The sequence below is a fragment of the Frieseomelitta varia genome, unplaced genomic scaffold (assembly GCF_011392965.1).
Source record: "Frieseomelitta varia isolate USP_RPSP 00005682 unplaced genomic scaffold, Fvar_1.2 scaffold_346, whole genome shotgun sequence".
Classification (NCBI taxonomy): Eukaryota; Metazoa; Arthropoda; class Insecta; order Hymenoptera; family Apidae; genus Frieseomelitta; species Frieseomelitta varia.
The window spans coordinates 78,372-98,672 of record NW_025110086.1 but is presented as its reverse complement, the minus strand read 5'-3'; the positions used below and the strand labels follow the sequence as shown (position 1 = coordinate 98,672).

General features: G+C 32.3%; 2 protein-coding genes and 1 long non-coding RNA gene across 3 annotated transcripts; all 3 read left to right on the top strand.

Moving 5' to 3' along the window:
* The first annotated feature begins 791 nt into the window (after positions 1–791).
* Positions 792–15,194, top strand: LOC122530549 (myc box-dependent-interacting protein 1). Its single transcript, XM_043657604.1, has 9 exons — positions 792–815; positions 938–1,073; positions 9,432–9,622; positions 9,954–10,226; positions 10,708–10,826; positions 10,903–10,946; positions 11,115–11,288; positions 12,062–12,204; positions 12,354–15,194. Exons 1-9 carry the CDS (start codon positions 792–794, stop codon positions 12,432–12,434), a joined length of 1,185 nt encoding a protein of 394 aa, XP_043513539.1. The 3' UTR covers positions 12,435–15,194.
* Positions 15,195–15,924: 730 nt separating this feature from the next.
* LOC122530547 lies at positions 15,925–17,125 on the top strand. Its single transcript, XM_043657603.1, has 4 exons — positions 15,925–16,068; positions 16,288–16,571; positions 16,651–16,781; positions 16,853–17,125. The coding sequence occupies exons 1-4, from the start codon at positions 16,054–16,056 to the stop codon at positions 16,930–16,932; spliced, it is 510 nt and encodes a 169-aa protein (XP_043513538.1). The 5' UTR covers positions 15,925–16,053; the 3' UTR covers positions 16,933–17,125.
* A 641-nt stretch (positions 17,126–17,766) lies between these two features.
* On the top strand, positions 17,767–19,957 carry LOC122530548. Its single transcript, XR_006307034.1, has 2 exons — positions 17,767–19,004; positions 19,036–19,957. It is a non-coding gene; the product is annotated as an uncharacterized LOC122530548 (long non-coding RNA).
* Positions 19,958–20,301: the final 344 nt, after the last annotated feature.

The following is a 20,301-nucleotide window of genomic DNA, read 5'->3' as shown; positions in this document are numbered from 1 at the left end:
AATCGTCGTGAAAGCTAACAGCGAATGGATCGAGCAGCGCGTAGGACAGAAACGGCAAAGTAATCGTGACGTTGGCGTAATTCAACGTCTATTATGCTTAACACCGAACGAAGATGAATGGCAGCTTCTAGCTTCAAAACGGGATTGAAAGTCACGTTAGAAGCTAGAAGCTCGAGGATGATTCTCGTGGAATGAAACAGCGTGAAGCGACGTTGTATGTTCGGGGGAACATACGTTATAAACGGTTTCGTGATCGCCGGATCTGCGGATTTTTATGCAAAATTCATAGTTTGCAAGCGTGATTGAGAAAGTAGAGCCTCGATGGAAAATCGTCGCACGTAACGAATTGTAATAATATATAACAATAATTTAATATTGAATATTTTATATATTTATAATCGGTGGATCGTCGCACGTAACGAATTATAATAATATATAATTTAATAATTTAATATTTATTAATTTAATAATTTAATACTAAATTATTGTATATATATAAAATTTATTAATTTAATATTTATTAATTTAATAATTTAATACTAAATTATTGTATATATAAAATTTATTAATTTAATAATTTAATACTAAATTATTGTATATATAAAATTTATTAATTTAATAATATTAATTTAATAATTTAATATTAAATTATTGTATATATAAAATATACAATAATTTAATATTGAATATTTTATATATTTTTTTCGTATATTGTATCAATTTTATTTTACTGTATGAACGATTCGTATTCGTACACATTGTATCGTATTATAACTAAATTTTGCCGTATGATGGAAAAGTCACTAACAGAATCAGTAAACTCGCATCATACGAACACCGATTATGCAAATTATTGATCACCTCGCACGGAATTTTACTGTGTACGCTAAATTCACAATAACGAGATTGGTACTGATCGACTGATTTCTCGTTACAGTTCCTGCAAAACTTGGGCAAAGTGGACAGAACCGCGGACGACATATTCGACGAGCATCTGCAGAACTTTATGAGACAGCAAAACGCCGCGAATAGATTGCAAAAGGAGTTTAACAATTACATCAGGTGTGTTCGAGGTAAGTCGATCGAGAATAAATCAGATTAGAGCACGTGGGTTACGTGATTTACATAAACGTGATCCGTCAAGTCAATTGACAGTGACTCGTATCGAAAAATGCGTCTCAGAAAATGATAAATATAATATTGCTGGTTGCTCATTGGTTATTCTAATAATAATAATAATAAATATATTTTATTCTAACAACAACAACAACAACAACAATAATAATAATAATAATAATTCTCGAAACATTTTATTCTATTCGTTTATTTTATTCTAAATAAACTTTATTTTATATTTTTAGTTTAATAAACTTTTTTCGCCATCTGCCATACAAACAGATCTTAGCACTTGCTAAGAAGCTAAAGTGGTGAAGTCGACGCAACGAAGGGGCGGGGGAGGGGGAGGGTCACGCTACCAGTTAGGGGAGTAGGGGCACGGACCGCCAGTTCGCCATTCGAAATTCTCGAACAAGTGGATTTAATCTATGATTTAATTATGTGGATTTAATCTAATGATTAAAGCGGGAAGGTGTTTGAAAGTGGTGATCGTGCGCTGTATTTAACAATCGTGGATCTCTCACTAACTTTCTATTTTAGATTTAGATATGCTATTTCATTTCGTTAACTTTGTATGTTTTAGATTTAGAATTTCGTTGTTTTCATCGATGAAATCGATCATTGAAAGGAAGCAAACGCGTGTTGACGAGCATGGCTGACAGGTTACATCACTTAATGACAGCAATAAACGCGAAACGACTGTTATTAACGTCTGATAGAAAAAATTGTTTGCCACTGCCCGTGTCAGGCGAATACGACGCAGCTTTTTTCCACGTTTCGTCGCGACTATAATTGTTTCGCTTGGGTTTATGGTATTTAGGATTATTCGAATATCTAATAACTCTTATTATTATTATTACACACGCAGATAATATACAAAAAAAAAAAAAAAAATATTAGAAACTCTGTCATTTAACAGTGTTGAGGTTAATTATGAAGAAAATTTATTTTCAACACAAAAGATTGTGCATCGGTCAGGTACGTTGATGCTGAAATTTGAAAAACGGGAGTCAAGAAATGGAGTCAACTACTTTGACCTTGTTAACGACTCGTTAACCTTCTAAGGACATCTTAACCTTCTAAGAACGGGGTATTTAGATCTCCCTTCGCTAATGGACGGATTGAAATCGCCAGGCGAAGTTTAATTTTAAATGTAATTGTAATTCCTATATTCTCAAAGTTAATCAAGTCAAATACAAGACTACGTTATTTTGCAAATAATTGATTATAATTTATTATAATACATTCGGCTTTCTCAGATATTATATAGTTATCGATATATCGGACGTTAGTACTTAGAAGGTTAAATCAGTCCGAAAAGTATCGTACATTACGTTAGTCAACACATCTGGCATTCTGGGCTCAAAGAGGTAAGACACAGTTTGTTATGGAAACTTTATAATAATTTTATATATAAAATGATAGCAATTTTATAATATACGTTATAATTTTATATTATAATAAGTATAATAATTTTATATATAAAATGATAGCAATTTTATAATATACGTTATATTATAATATAATATAAAATTATTATATTTTATAATAATTTTATATATAAAATGATAGCAATTTTATAATATACGTTATATCAATAATATTATAGTATAATATTATATAGTAATAGTATAATATTAATATTATAAAAATATTATTTGTAGTATAATATTATATAGTAATAATATTATAGTTATATATATTATAATATATATAGTAATAATATTATAGTTATAGTATTATAGTTATAAAGGGTCACTTAGATTTAGTCAGGAAAAGTTTATTTAAAAATCGTAACTCGAAATTGACGAAACGATCACTCCGCTATTTCTCTGCCTGTAGAAGCGTCGAACTCTGCCAGATTATGCTTCCGCATACTGGTAACCGTAATACATTACCCAGGCTAAATCGGCGCGACGTCCTTTTCCTCCGGGTGAAATTGCCGCTGTAAGTCCTTTGAGCTTGAATTACGGTTCCGCGGCTCCAGCGTGACCGCACACGACGACTGATCTCGGAATAATGATAGAATCGTAAGGTTGGCATTCGATAATAATCTACCACTATCTGAATTATGCACGTCGTGTTCATTCGATAATATCGCTGTCTGAATCGTGTATGCCATGTTTGAACGCGTTCTAATCGAACGCACGTAAAGAGAATTTTATACAGAAGAAGTGCAGAAGATTAAAAACATTGAACCATGGAGCAAGGGGAATAAAAATGGTTGAGAAACTCCCATCTAACGTGATCTCTCGCAGTCACACAGCCTCGAGAAAGTAAATTTACAACTGTGTTGCACTACTATCGCCGCTGGTGGTGAGAAACCGTTTCGAGTACGCCGTTTCGTCGAGATGCGTACGCTTTCGCGAGTGAATGAGGGGGCTGGATGAATAACGTAGACGTTGAATAACGACCGTCGTTTCTGCGCAGGCCCTACGCAACACTCGTTGAAACGTCAATCGTCGAGAGACAACGGCGAAAAACTGCTGTTTCATCCGTGGCTTCGGATTTTCTGTGGATTTTGATTTTTTTTTTTTTTTTTTAATTCTCCAGTTTTCTCGAGCTTTCCGGGTGAAGTTTTCGAGACCCAAAACTGAACTCTCGGTCTTGCACTTTTCCGTTTCAAGAAGCGGAGTTAATTTTCGTTGAACGGACAAGTACAAAGAGAAACAAGTAGCAAGGAATATCTAAGATTCTTCTTCAACTCTTTGCACTTGACTGTCCCCTTTTAAGGGGACGTCGTCCTTAAATCTAGCCAACAGCTCGGACTTCCTTTTTCTGTAATTTTTGCTGACGATCGTAACAAACGTATACATTTGGCGTTGCATGATGCGATGTATGATAGTACAATATCCGAACAGATGCTTAGAGTGAGAGCTATAACAGGTGAGCTCTTACCTGCCGATACGATGAGGATCTTTCGTTTCAATGTTAACCCCCTGCGCTGGGCAACTGGTTGCGCGGACCATAACGAGTGACCGAACCGTATACAACAATCCGTCGCTCTCTTCTTCTATTGAACTCGTCGGTGTGATGCCACTGGATAGAAATGATTAAGAAGTAATGAACTTATCGTTTGTTTTGCCTCGGTTACGTTTAAATATGCAAAAAACTGACGAAAAGATTGCAATATTTGGGACGAAAGATCCTCGACGTGCATGGCGCAAGATGGTCACCTTCATAAAAATGGATTCCAAAAATATTCAGGCATATTTTTTTACTTCCAATTTATCTCCGAAATAAGAAATAATATCGAAATATAATATATAATATAATAAGGAATAATAATTCCGAAATAAGGAATAATATCGAAATATAATAAATAAATTTTACTTCCAATTTATCTCCGAAATAAGGAATAATATCGAAATATAATAAATAATATAATAAATAAGGAATAATATGGAATAATAAAATAATATAATAAATAATATAATAAAAATTTTACTTCCAATTTATCTCCGAAATAAGGAATAATATCGAAATATAATATATAATATAATAAGGAATAATAATTCCGAAATAAGGAATAATATCGAAATATAATAAATAAGGAATAACATCGAATAATAAAATAATATAATAAATAATATAATAAATAAATTTTACTTCCAATTTATCTCCGAAATAAACAATAGTTTTTCGAGGAATATATTATTTCTTAAATTTCATCGTGTGTATATATGTATGGATACGACGCGACCGATTTAAAAAATGCCTGAACGTTTGAGAAAACATCCAGCAAGATTCGGGGGGAAATACGTCAGAAATGAAAATTAATAGGATATCGAACAGGAAAGACATGCTGACATTTATTCAATCTCGCGTCATCGCGAGTTCAACACGTTCAAAGATTATTTGTGGAAAGCTCGGGAGGAGGAGGTCACGATGAAATTTTCAACTGGGAATCCACTCTATTTTTTGGTTGCACGTTCTTATAACGTCGGAACGTTTTTCCAATTGCCGTCTATGCACGAAATTATTTTTCAGATATATTTTTACCTCGCAATCCTATACATAGGTTCTTTGAATGTCACAACAATATTTCGTCGTACATTCCACAGTTCCACCATAATTAATTTATATAGAAATGTATAAAAAATATATTTTAATGAATATTAAAATTTTCAAATAGATACAGGTATCTATAGTCGCATGCGCTCAGTCTTCGATAACCAGTTCTATTTCAGAATTCATTACCTACGTTAGAGTTAATTTACATGCAGTTGAATCCAAGTAAATCGCAGTGAGCAAAAAGAGGTTTCATATCATGACCGAACGACGAGTATACAGCATCAAGCACTTTGAACCTCTTGTTTTTCTACGTCAGTGGCGTAGTCTTTTCAACAGTCTATTTCTGGAAATTTTTTTTTATTCTTATTATTTTACAATAGAATTTTCTAACAGTTCCTGAAAGTTCTTCTTCATTCTTATTATCTCGCGGTACAATTTTTCTAATTTTATAACATAGACACATAATGTACAATTTCAGAACTATGTTTTAGAATTTTCTACATTTCCTTTCTTTGATGATATCATTTGATATGCTGTTCGTGTACAGCATAATTGTGATCGCATCAACAGTGTCTCGACTAAAATTAAATCTATAAACAAATGTATTATTAAATTAATCGATAAGCTGTTGGTACAGCATCATTGCTCGCAACGTTTGAAGTTTGAAAATTACATACTCTGTGCTAATTTGAGAGATACATTAAACCTATCATTATATCGGGATAATTGAGTTTGCCTATTATTAGATTTATTATTGTCACACGGCGCAATTGAGTTGGCGCATTTAGGGCGTTTCACTTTGCAATTGCATTTAGTAATGTACGAAATTCAATTATACCTTAGATGATTTTTCCAACGATAACATTTCACTCCGCCTCTGAAATTAATTAAAATTATACGCCGTGTTTGTCGGATTTCGTTCAAAAATTTGCAAAAAGATTGCATAATTCAGTTAAACTCAGCGGAACATTGTTCCTTTGCCAAAGAAAACCTGCTCCTCGCTTCAATCCCTTGTTTTTTTTTTTTACTTGAACTATTCGACAGATAAATTTCAAACAAAACGTACGTTACGTACATCGATTGTAAACAACGTTGCGCTAAGTGCTAATTGCAACAGTAAACGAAAAAGAAATTCCACGAATGCGCGATTTTGTCATCAAAAGCAGGTCGCTGTTTTACGTAGGAATCGACGACGACGACGGCCGCTCGAAAAAGGAACGTGCCTCTTTCGTAATTTTCCGCAGAAATCCGTTTCTACGCCGATGCCTTTTACCTTTCCTTTTTATCAGCCGCCACCGCGATGTAACAGTATTCGCGTACACGTGAAACCCGCATGCGCTTTGCCCGCAAAACCTGTCGATAGATACACGCGTCCGCGAGTTTCCCATTTTCGCGACAAATCGCACACATCGTGCGCCACACCGCCGACGAAAGACACTGTTCCTTCGTTTCTCGAGAAACAGAGTTGGCTAGATTAATGTTAATCCGTTGTATACCGATTAACGATCGAAGATTACGATCAACAAGGTCAGACGAATTGACCTGTTGTCCAGGACGAGTTACGATATGTAAAGATTTTTCGATCATTTGAATGTTATCAATAATTAATCGTTAAATGTTTTATGCATATATAAAAAAAAAATTTTAATATAAATAAATATTGTATATATATGTATATAATAAATCATATCGATCATTTTTTTCATTATTTATTATTACATATATGAATAATTATAGTATAATTATAATATATTAGTATATATATTTATAGTATAATTATAATATAATTAATATATATATATTTATAGTATAATTATAATATATTAGTATATATATATATTTATAGTATAATTATAATATATTAGTATATATATATTTATAGTATAATTATAATATATTAGTATATATATTTATAGTATAATTATAATATAATTAATATATATATATTTACAGTATAATTATAATATATTTATAGTATAATTATAATATATTAGTATATATATATATATATATTTATAGTATAATTATAATACAATTAATATATAATTAATTATTTATTATTACATATATGAATAATTATGCGTACTTGCGTATTGAAAATCGTACAATATATATATATGTATATCACATAGCTTCGATCCTCCAACTGCCTAATAAAATTACGAACTCTCGATGGTAAAATGTATTATAATTTTCTTACGTTCCAAGACACATTCATACACGATTAAAAATGTAATGAAACGTGTTTTGCAAGTGACCTTTTTAATAATTTACGCGTGGTAAACACCAGATACACAACCTACGTTGCGTGATTTGAACAAATCGTATTCGTCGTACAGTGAAGAATTTTGATGAAAGTCTGCAAATTATCCAATCTTTTGACAATCGTAGTTGGACGAATTGTTATTAGCTCACAAGAACATATCTATTATAAACGAAGGTATTTTAGAACATAAGAGAAATATTACAAATATCACAAATAATTAAAAATGCAATCAATGATTGATGATTTTTGTTAAATGTTTGATTGCTTGTTGTATTCGTTAGTCGAAAAAATATAATTAAATAATTAGTAATTTGTTAATGATTGAGGTCATTTGCTAACCAAAGATTTCTCTGACTATAGGATTAATAATTAATCATTCGTTAATAATTAATTCGATCTGGTCAATCTTAATCTTCGCGAACACGACGATATGGAAAAATCGTTATCTATATCGCTATATCGATAAATAAAGAAATTAATTTATATAACATCCTCACAGATATATAATTTTTATAATACAAAATTTATTTATCATTATGTCTATGAATATATAGTATAGTATATATAATGTAATGTATAATATGTAATAATAAACATACATTTCATTATATATATAAAATATTATTTGCCCTAATGGAACATAAATTAATAGATGAATAAGTATTATTAAATTAATTATTATTAAAATTCCTGATCGATGATTACAAATGATAAAAGTTATTCATGATTACGTTTTTACATGTATAAATAAATTAAAAGAAAACAAAGGCAAATTTTATTTTAAAAATTGATTTCAAGGAAATTAATAATTCTAATAAAAATACGTATAACCAGTCACGTTTTTTTAGTTTTCTTCAATACATGATTACACGTATACTACTGAAATTCTTAAAAAAAAAGAAAAAAATAAATGGCATCGCTTCCATGACATTATCGCAATTTATATTTTTATCGCATTTATTTATACTGTGTTCGATATTTGTACTTATTTATATATTTATCAGAGTAAAATAACACAATGAATTATAAATTCTAAGTGATTAACAGTAGTTTGTAACGTAATCATTTCTCCCCTGTTTTCTGATTTATAAAATTATTAATCATTATTACTGGATTCGATTGGCCACGTATTTCAAAGCAATTGATTAACTAAATGAAAAATTGTTGACATGTACGTAAAATTTTGCTATCAATAGCCAATATCCTCCCTACTTACAGATTTGAATTCATCACTGTCTACTTACCATATGATTGTCGTATCTCAGTGTAACTGAATGTGACTGAAAGTAGGTTAATACAGTAATTATCTTCAATTGCACATTCATCGACAAAAACAAGCCTATCTCCTGGAAAAGTGTAAAGAAATCAGTATAAAGGAGCTTTCAACCATGCGTTTTGATATTCGTCTCAGTCACGCTTAGCTATTTAATTACAAACTTCCGACATTGCATGGCTTGTTACGTACTCATTTACTAAAAAATCCGTATTCTGTACGCTTTTTATCGATCGAACATCTGGAAATGCTAGTTGCTTGAGAAATTGTCGGATTGATCTTACAATTAGAAAGAACAATATTCAGTTGTGTCTTTAGAGTATCTTCATAAAGATGATGGTTTTCTTTTTCAAAAAATTTCTGCATACACATGATTCACATATATTGTGTAGAACATAGAGATTTGTATAGATCTGTCACAGTGGCACTTTGTCGATCCTCTGAATGTTAATGATAAAATTGTATAAATTTTGTTCTGTAATTCAAAGTGTATTTTTGAAAAATCGTATCGATAGTTTAGAAATTAGATATATTTTAGTAAGCTGTGGATGCTATTAAAAAGTTTCGTATTTATTTAAGAAAAATCTCATCTGTTTTCGATGCGAGTCCGATTGCTGTTAATTCTACTATATATAAATGGCTATAGTAAATGTTTTCGTCTACTCGGAACAGTTTTTCCAAAATATGTTAAAAGAAAAAAATCACTATGTGTGTGCAACATATCATTACATAATGTAATACAATGTTTGTATATATTTACAGCGGTGCAAGCAGCGTCGAAAACACTCATGGATTCACTGAATGAGATCTACGAAAGTCAATGGACTGGCCATGATCTTTTGTACGTGCAGGCTCAAAATTTAGACATGCTGTGGCAAGATTTCACTCATAAGCTTGCCGATCAAGTTCTCGTGCCTCTCAACACATATCAGAGCCAATTTCCAGAGATGAGGGTACGTCTCATATGATACTATAAACGAATTTAAATGCTCATTTAAAAATAAATAAATCGTTGCAAAAATACTGTGTTATCGGTAACGTTGATTTCTCCAACTGTAATTTCAACAATTTGTATCATATATTCTAAAAATCATTAATATAGTTTTTATTTCTCTAATTGCAATTTCATTATCACGTACAATTGAGATTAAAGTGGAATGTAAATTAACATGAAATTCATTTTAATTCATTTGTGCGGAATTTTTATCGTGCAGTAATCGTGGACGGAAAATAGTCGTGTAAATTACATAATAAGCATTGGAGCTATTATGGCATTTGTTGCAGAAAAAAATTGACAAACGTGGACGGAAACTAGTGGATTACGATAGTCAGAGACACAATTTCCAATCGCTACAGTGTAATCCGAGAAAACGGGACGAGCTTAAAGTGTCTCGAGGAAAAGAGCTACTGGAGGAAGCTAAACGTACATACGAACAGCTTAATTCCGAACTTCACGATGAGCTACCTGCCTTGTACGATTCCCGTGTTCTTTTCCTTGTTACCAATTTGCAAACGCTATTCGCTGCTGAACAAGTGTTCCATACTGAAAGTGCTAAGGTATAGTGATGATCGTAATAAATTTTTGATAATGTAAATCGTATTTTATTTTTATCAATTTCATAATTAATTTATATTTATTCATTTTATTAGCTCGGATTTGATTTAAGCTTTATGCAGGGAAAGATCTGTGTATATTTATTTAGTTGAAAATAAGATAATCTTTCCTTGGTAATTAGGTATTCTTATTTGTTAATTAAATACTATAGTCTTGAAATTTAACAAGATCCTTTTATGAATAACTACACACAGATCTTCATATCACTAAAATTTGAAATTCTTTTGTTATATTATTATATATACACACATAGTATTTATATAAGTGTATAACGTATAATATATAATATACAATAATTATTATTAAATAATATGTAAAATTAATTATATATATTCATAACATAAAATAATAAATACATGAATATATAAATTTTTGATATCTCTATTTAAGTGTGATGTTAAATATCATACACTTGTATTCTAGGTGTATTCTGAGTTAGAAGCAATCGTCGATAAGTTGGCCAACGAAAGTCAGAGAGGATCATATACACTGAAGAAAAATACAGAACCACAGTCTCCAAAATCACCAAATGCCAACTCTGCGTAAGTGAACAATTTAGAGCAATGAAAGTTATTCACATATAAATATACTAAATGAAACAAATTTTACTTGTTTTAGTTTAATAATCAATACACAGCCAGCTCAGAATAACATTTCACCAGGTAAATATGCATATAAGTGTCCACGCGCGTCTTTTGTGCGTTTGATTCGTTTGCGTACTAATATCTTGTGCATGAGTGTAACGTAGTTATGCCACATAAAGACGTTCCCGCAGACATAATTATGTGGCTCAATGTTTAGTTTTGAGTGAGCTTTATTGCATGTTACAGCCGTGGATGAGTCTGCTCCAGCAGCAAGAAACACATCACCGACTACTCAATTAAATGGCAATGCTAACAGCAATGCTAACAGCAATGATAATTCTCTCAATAATCAGGATGCATCTCCGCAAAACACGGTTGCGGCGTCTAAGCGTGTGGAAGAGCTGTACGATATTCCCGTTGGTAAGTATGCGACGTGGGAGTAAATGTCATCGGTTACGTCTCTAAAGATGAACATTCATGTACCAGCGATCGAAACTTTTTGTCAAAATGATTTGCCAAATAAGAATTTTTGTATAAAAGTAATTACACAATATTTGTTTAATACGTTACTAAAGATTAGTATAATAATCTTGTCTAAATCTACAGTACATTGTCTACAGTACAATTTGGGGAGTGTTTTATGTATGTTCGGTTAAAAGTTATATTTATTATCTAAATATCTATATGATGAAATATTGGGCGATAATACAGATCATTGAATGAATTTCATCTGCTATAGTTTAAATGATTCATTGCATTTAGTAAGTATTTTGTAGCTTTTATATTACTATCTATGTACTTGTATGAGCACGCATATATATTATTAGTTTTTGTACCTTGAGATGATAAGAATTAAGAACCACTCAAGGCCAAAGATAAAACAATTTTTCAAATTATGTCTCAAAATATGTAATATGTAACAAATATATATGTAAAATTGCTGTGTTGATAGGAGTATGCTGCCTGCCCATTTGTGCATGGTCTTGTTGAAACAATGAAATAAAATTTATTTAATTTTGCTCTTGTTACGTATCGAAATTTCTCAATTAGAGATTTTAGTAATTGAATTTGGGTTTGCATATAATCAATAAAAGTTAGAGTTTAAATAGAACTATATCACAGGTCCATGACTAATGAGGCGGATTCAATTATTTTAGACGTGGAATATGAAAATGGTACCAATTTCTCTCTAGGGGCAACGACCGACAACTTGCCACCTGGAGTTTTATACAGAGTCAAGGCTACTTACAAGTATAGACGCGAGGACGTGGACGAATTGTCATTTGATGTTGGTGATATTATTCGTGTGGTAGAGTATGATGATCCAGAAGAGCAGGTTTGTATTCTCATTTGATATTTTCACACTTGCAAATCTGAAACAACATAATTTTCTTTCTCATATTAATAATAATAATAATGATGATGATGATAAAATTATAATAATAATAATGATGATAAATGTAACGAAATACTTTATTACTCTAGGAACAAGGTTGGTTAATGGGCATCAAGGAAGGTACAAATGAAAAGGGTATGTTCCCAGCAAATTTCACAAAACCACTGTGAAAGCTTTACTAAATTCGTCTATTACACTCCAATGCTCACTGAAACGGCGTATTCTATTTTAAGAATAGTTACAATACTAAAAAGTGAGAGTCACACAGTCATCTGAGGTATTATACGTATAAAAGAGATAAATAATAAATATACAATGAGGGGCAATGGGAAGGGGAAAGGGGTGTGATGAGATAGATATGCTGGAGGGTACTGTGGAAAATTAAGCACCCCAAAGTGCCTTAACCCAGCCACTGTCTGTGCCAACATTCATTGTTTGCAATATGGGGTTATATTCCCATGTCTAATGTACGAATACACATCATTAATAATCAAATGAAATATTTAAATAATTAAATAATATATTGTAATACATCATACAGTACTATAATATAAAACTTATATATTAAATTAATATTATTTTATGAAATTGTACATAGAATTATACATTTTAAGAATATTTTATGGAATAACTGTGGCCACTGAAATTATCAGTAAGAACTAATGTAATGTTTAAGACAGCTCTGTAATGCCCTTTTGGCAGGGAAATATCAAACCTTAAAAATCCAATTGTTTGCATTCTTTTGTTAAGATTTTATTTACTTTATGAAAAAAAGAATTAAAATTTGTCTCGAATAAGGATATTAAAATAGATAACATGCCAAACTTTCAACGCAATTCAATAGCATATAACAAAATAATATAGCTAATCATTATTTTAATATATCGATATATAAAAGCAAAATGTTATTATATTTAAAGTATTAGAATATTAGAGTAACAAAATTTTCTATATAATTCTATTGAAAAGAGTATTATAAGTTCTACCAATAATACATATTTGGAGATTTGTTTTCAGAAATTTATTTATATTTTTTATTATATAATATATTTTTCTTCAGTGACTAATAAGTATTTTTCTGATATATATATAAAATCTAATGTCGGTCATTAATTAAATTACTATTACTGCCTTTACATCCACTGTAGCAAAAATAGAACTAGTATGAGCCAGTGGTCCAAGGAAATGAATTTGTAGCGCTAAATAATATTCGTTAAATAGATTTATTAAGAAAATTTTACATCAACCTTCGTGTAACAAATAAGGTTACGATAACAGATGATTATAAAGTAGTGCAAGACTACTGATTTCAGCTTCCATTAAGTTGTGTGTCCTTTTATTTTATGGTATTGATCTGAGACGTACAGAAAGTTGGATTGTTTATAAATGAAAAGTTTTATGGTTGACCGATTGATCCATTGTCACACTAATTATTAACCCCATATACAGATTAAAACTGTAGACAAATATATTAATGTGTCAAATATCGTAGGTGCATATTAGGAAAACATGTTGAGCATATGTTACAATTACATAGTTATGATAATCATAATGATAGTGGACGGACATATATTTATATTCTATGAAGAGGACCAACAGAAAAAGTAATTGAAAAACAAAAGTATTTAAATAATAATAATAATAATAACAAAAACAGTAGCATCAATATACTCTGTTTTTAAGTATAATTAGAATCTAGTAATTCACATAGGAATTCTATTTCACATGAATTTTATATTAAGAATATGATAAATTAAATATAAAAAAAGATATACAATTACAACATTATATGACACATCATGCTTCATTTCGATATTATTAAATTTATGACATAATTTGAACAAGTACACAAGTACATTCCAATCACAAATAAATAAATATTTAGTAAAAAACTTTGTTTCATTGAATAATATAAAATTTAAATATATAATTTTGTTATATCAAATGTAATATATATAATCTAAAAGTGAAGTAGGAAAAATATTTGTACCAAATTTAAATTATTCTATTTTGTTTTTTTCTAAGTATACTTTGCAATAATTGGAAAAAAAAATATCTTTAATATATACTATAAATGTGCCAAAATAATACAGTATTCTGTATTTCAAAAATGTGATGTTATATATGCGATTATTAGATTACAAGTGAACTCAAATTTTGATATTACTTAGAACGGTCACAAATATGAAAAACGCGAAACTTTATAAAATATATTTGAAGTTACCTATGTACGTTTCAGCAATAATATTGATAGTGCTAATCGTTTGGCAATAGATCTATTAATATTACTAATATGATAAATTATTCAATTCAGTGACAAATTAAACAAATGCATTTAATTAACTTAAAGAAGATAAGGGATAAATATACTGTTCTTCTGACTTTGGATAAAAGCAATATACATTACAAACTTGCTAATATTAGATATAATATATATTATACATAAATTACATTTGAAATGTCATATCATAAATTAAGTGCACTTTCTAATGTGCCATTTCAATATATTTCTATAAGGTATACTATATGTATTTTTAATAGTGTTATTATGATGAATAATTTCGAAATCTCGTTACATAATAAAATGTATTTGAAAAATAATAATTATGTCTACTTATCTTCTTTATGTTACGTTTATTTATTAATGTAACATAGAACCAACAATTATTAACATTGATTACAATTTTGAATGCACCTAAGTAATAATACTGAGGTTTAAAATTTAGTGTAGCAGTGGAGCAATCAATTGTTATATCATTTGTCATTTTTATGTCTTGTTGTTTATTTTATCGAAACAATTAGTCATATCTTTATAACCTTAATATAAGCTATAATACGTATATACATTTATCGCTTTAATTGTCCTTTTCAATTGAAGACGATTATAATAAATAATTAATGGTTTGTAACATAAGTGTTTACAATTCAAATATGTGTTCTGTTTAATGCTCAACCTTAAGACATACTTTCCTTATATCAATCCATTAAAATTATTTCCCGTGAAATAATAAGAGTGAAGAAATCCCATTAAGAAAAATTTCAGTTGTAAGACCATGTGTATATTAATAAATTTATATATATATTTTTTTTCATAAGTGATTCCATGATGTACGTAAATTATTGCATTTGAATTACAGAAATTAAAATCAAGAATGTACCCAGAACAGAAATTTATTTAAAGACAGAAAATGTCACAATTTCATGAACAGAAATATAAACGATGGAGTGATTCTAATTTACATAAACCTTTTCTCTACTGCATACAAACGTCGGAAGAAGAAGAACCTCTATATCCATCGCGATTGTCATTACCAATATTATCATTAACACATCAGTGTACACCTTTTAAAAGAACTTTATCAAATTACTGTTTGTATGGCAGAGAATATGATGAAAAAATGAAGCATTTAAGTTCTTTTGAATCACAAAATCTTAAGGCAATGTTTTAATATATTTATTCTTTAAGATAAAAAAAATTTATGACATATTAATATCTGTTATTTATAGAAATCGAATTGTTTAAAATGTCAAGAATTTGAAAAAGCACGAGAAAAGTTAGAATTACATTTAACCAAAATTCAAATAGAAGAGGCTTTGGCTGAAGATAAACAAACAGCTTTGATACAGCATTTAAATTTAAGTACTAGTGCCCTTGAAGCTCTTGTTCAATATGGACAATCTTTGCAAGTATCTCAATTAGCTGCATGCAGAGTGCTTAATATTAGTCATCTACTTGTATTTCCTCAATCTTACTCTATAAATTCTGAATCTAATACTACGCACTTATCAATGCATCTGCAACAGGTATCACAATTCTTTCAATTATCACAATATATATATTATAAAAGATTAAAAGTTATTAAACTATAGTTTCTATATTATTATCTCTAACAGAATTTAAAGAATAGTTTTTATTTTATTTTACAATTAATCGTGTGTTGTGTGTTATATTTCTATATATTAATTTATTATTAATTATTTACACGATTTCTACATATCAATTATCAACATGGGGTGTGATAGTTGGAAGAACAGAAGGAGAATAAATTAATAATCTTACAAAATTTGATAGAACATTGTTCAAAACACATAGTTCTCTCAAGACGTTTTAATGAATTAATGAATAATCACTGTATGCGGAAAAAAGACTTTCATACAGCAACAAAAAACTTCAAAAACTTCCTTGATAATTTTACATTGTCTGTATCACAAATACAAAAACTACATCAACAATACGATATTATTCTAAATAACTATCAACAAAGTAGATGTATATTAGACTTGGAACTACCAAAAGTTATAAGCACGTACGGCATAAACAAGAATAAATAATTTATCTACAATAATATTTATTAAAAATTGCATAAATTGTGAACAATATTGCAGACGCTTAATGGCCTTATGTGAAGGTTTTGAAAAAATTAAAACTGTTTGCAACAATACAACTGATGATAATGAAATTGTAGCATTATTTAAATTAATTGGAGAAAGGCTTTACACAAAGGGTTTGAATGCAGGTAATAAAAATATAATAAAATAAAAGTATGATACAACATTTACCTTCATCATAATTTTACACGTTTAATAGTGACAATTTCCCAACTTGAAGATTCATCCAAATCTAAATTGTGCCAAAAGTGTAAAATAAACCGTGTGGATGATAAATAAATAAAAAAATAAATAGTATTTGTGCTCTGGCTATTGCTTTTGGTTTTCAATCTGAGAAATATATACACGATATACAGAAATTAGACATTTCATGAAACCTTATATCATGACACTAATCCTATTATTAAACGATGCCAAGGTTTGACCATGCCATTGAAATTTGAATTATAGAAATACACTTTACACACTAAATTTTGTTACATTATTTATACATATATATGTGTGTTTTATTTTTCATTTATTTAAATTTTGAATCTGTCCGCATTTAATGCGAAAAATTTATATACTAATGTTTAATTTAAATATTAATTATTAATTTAATAAATAATAAGTAATTAATTATTATTTTATTCAAATGATTATCAATCAGGTAGAAATCATAAAAATAAATATTCTTAATTCATAATATTTCAGATAAAAATGAAACCAGAATAATAATTATATAATTCATTAGAATGAAACAATAACATCAAATTTGAATTTCGAACCAAGCCACATCTTATGCGCCATCTAACGTACAAAATTTAAAGTTATTTGAATAAAAATCTTAAAGTACATAATTATATTGAAAAGATCGAATCTTACATAATTTTACTACAAATTAATTTATTACTTTGAAACTGACTTTATACACGACTCGTATACGAACGGAGGGAACGTGAATAATTGTTCAAATTTTTCAAGTATTTTTCAAGTAATTTTAATAACTATTAAATTTATTATTGCCAATACGTTACGTTCATCGAATACATAGATAAAGTATAATGCGTTTGTAATAGAAATATATTTGGCATACGTTTAGAATACGTTTGGAATACGTTTAAAATATGTTTAATATACGTCTTAACGTGTGCGTAAAAAAGTACTGATCTACACACATTATCGAAATTAACGTCTATAAACTCGTGTCTTATGTTATCATAAAATTATCGACGAAAATTTCCAAATAATCTGGAAATTACTTCCAGATCGAAATAACGCAGCTATCAGGCAAACGTTCAATCGACGATCGGTCCCGCGATAATTTGAAAGCGGTGCATTTTCAGTAGTTGGCAAATAGACACGTACCGTCTCTATTGCCGTACAAAGTGCATTCACACGAGATACTCTGACGCACTTTCAAGAAAGTGTACACACATGTAGTATACTTTTCGATGACGGGGAGGAATCAATGGAAAATCGCGAGGTTCGTTTTGAATAAGAACAGCGGCTAAATACACAGCGGGAGATAGAAAGAAAGAAATACGAGAAGGCGGCAGGATATTCGGGAGTGACCCGGCGAATAGAATAGAGAAGGAAAAGAGACGAGCAGAGAGCGATAGGGAGGGAGGAAGACAAAGAGAGAGAGTGCGAGAGTGCGCGCGTGATCTCTCGGTGCGAGGAGTGACGGTGGTCGTCGTGTCGCGCTGCGAACCGTCAGAATCGGTCGGTTGTACAGAGACGAGTATAACCTATATCCGAAACGCCGCGGCGCTGTTACATTCTCCGTGCCTCCTCCCTGGCGGATGGCGGCCGCACCTCCTCCTTCTCGCCGATTTTAATCTCGTTAGCGGACACGTGCGCGCCCCCGCGCCTACAGACCACTATACGACGACCTACCGTGCCGGGGCTTCGCCAATCTGGTTTGGTCTAACAGGATTCTCGAGCGACCGAGGGTTGATAAAAGGCTGCGTACCGAGCGGGCGCGGCGCGAATCGCAGGAGGAGTTGCTCCGCTCGAGGTGTGGGCGCTCGTGCAGCAGCGGCAATAACAGCAGACGACCTCGTCATCGTCTTCTATCCTGTCGTCCTCGGTTCGTTGTTTCCGTCTACGTTACCTCTCGTAATCGCGTTCGGTCGTTTGGCATACGTTCGCGTATAGGCTGCGTGTGTGCGCACACGGTGCATATTCAGTGTGAATCCATCTCGTCGCGTGTGCGGTACAGAAAGAGTACCCTAAAGAGAGAGAGAGAGAGAGATAGAAAAAGAAAGAGAGAGAGCGAGAAAGAAAGAGCGTGAATCGAAGAAAGAGAGAGAGAGAGTGATAGGATAGGAAAACGAAACAGAGAGGGGGTGTGTGTGTGTGTGTGTGTTGTGTGTGTGTATATATATATGTGAAAGAGAGAGAAAGAGAAAGAGTGTGTAAGGGAGAGACAGAGAGCGGCCGAGAGAGAAGGAGATAGAGCGCCGGTGGGTTACCACACCCAACCGCGCCGGGGACCGAGTGAACGAGTGAACGAGCCGTACGAGAGCTCTCTCGCGAGTAGTACGCGGGTTCAGCGGGGGACCCAGGGACCGACGGTCGAGATTCGACAAAGTACAGTCGGGACTCTCTAGATCTCGATCCAACGGGCCTCGCTCTCGTATCACCAGAATCTCTCGTCGAAATCGCGCCGCGACTCCGAAAGCTGAGAACGTGTGCGCGCGTGTCTCCCCCGCTTCCTCGACGTCTCTCGCGAGTGCGTTTCACGTTTCGTCGCTGGCAGAACGTGTGCGTGCGTGAATAAAGGAGAATAAAGATCGAGTAGAAAGATCGGAGAACCAGGAGCGCGCGCCTGTCCAGGAAACACGTCCGGGACGAGAAAGAAGTAAGAGGAAGAAGAGGTGAAGTACAGGGAAACGGGCAAAGAAACGTTGCTCTTTCTCTCTGCCGGTTGGTATCGGTGGAGAAGAGAGACGATTCGAAAAGGGAAACGAGCGGAGGAAAAGCACAGAAGAGAGAAGCTACCGGCCGAGGTTCGTGCGTGTGCGTACATGTGTTGATGTGTCGCTGGCGTCGTCGAGCCCTACCAGGACTGCTCCGTCGCCGCGTGTGCCGACATCGTTGATATAGTTACGGGGATTCCGGAGACGCGCGTTCGTCGAGTCCACGTTTACGTTCTATTTGCCGCTTGTCGCCGTCTCGTACGTTGTCGTCATCGCCGTCGCCGCGAACAGAAAAAAAAGTGGTGGTGAATCGTGCTAGTGGCGGTAGTACTGGTGGTGGTGCGGACGATCATTGGGGAAAGAAGTTTCATCGGCTCAGTGTCAGGACGAGAGGGAATAAAGAAGAGAAGAGGGAACCACGAGGACGGCGACGAGACGTCGTCGCTCGTTCGCGGTGGCAAGGTAATATCGGCCCGACGACGATACCGTGCCGTCGAGCCCGCTGCTGTCTACGACGAACCTCGGCCACTCGGCAATCGCTCGCCACCACCGCAAATCGCTTGTTCCCTCTCTCCCTTCCTCCCTCCCTCCTCCTCCTCTTCCCCCCTCCTCCTTTTCCTCCTTCTCCTCGTCCTCTTCCTCCTCATTTTTCTCCTCTTTTCCTCCTCCATCCGTCGAGGATCCTGCCGTCCTGAGCTATGGCGTGCTGCCTGTCGGAAGAGGCGAGGGAGCAGAAACGAATCAA

What these genes read in the sequence shown, in the direction of transcription:
- LOC122530549 (XM_043657604.1), top strand. Translation starts at nt 792, where the DNA reads ATGGAAAAGTCACTAACAGAATCA. An exon ending in TCCATACTGAAAGTGCTAAG is followed by an intron (nt 10,227 to 10,707) that starts GTATAGTGATGA and finishes CTTGTATTCTAG; the next exon opens with GTGTATTCTGAGTTAGAAGC. An exon ending in TCACCAAATGCCAACTCTGC is followed by an intron (nt 10,827 to 10,902) that starts GTAAGTGAACAA and finishes TACTTGTTTTAG; the next exon opens with TTTAATAATCAATACACAGC.
- LOC122530547 (XM_043657603.1), top strand. An exon ending in CTACCAAAAGTTATAAGCAC is followed by an intron (nt 16,572 to 16,650) that starts GTACGGCATAAA and finishes ACAATATTGCAG; the next exon opens with ACGCTTAATGGCCTTATGTG. An exon ending in CACAAAGGGTTTGAATGCAG is followed by an intron (nt 16,782 to 16,852) that starts GTAATAAAAATA and finishes CACGTTTAATAG; the next exon opens with TGACAATTTCCCAACTTGAA.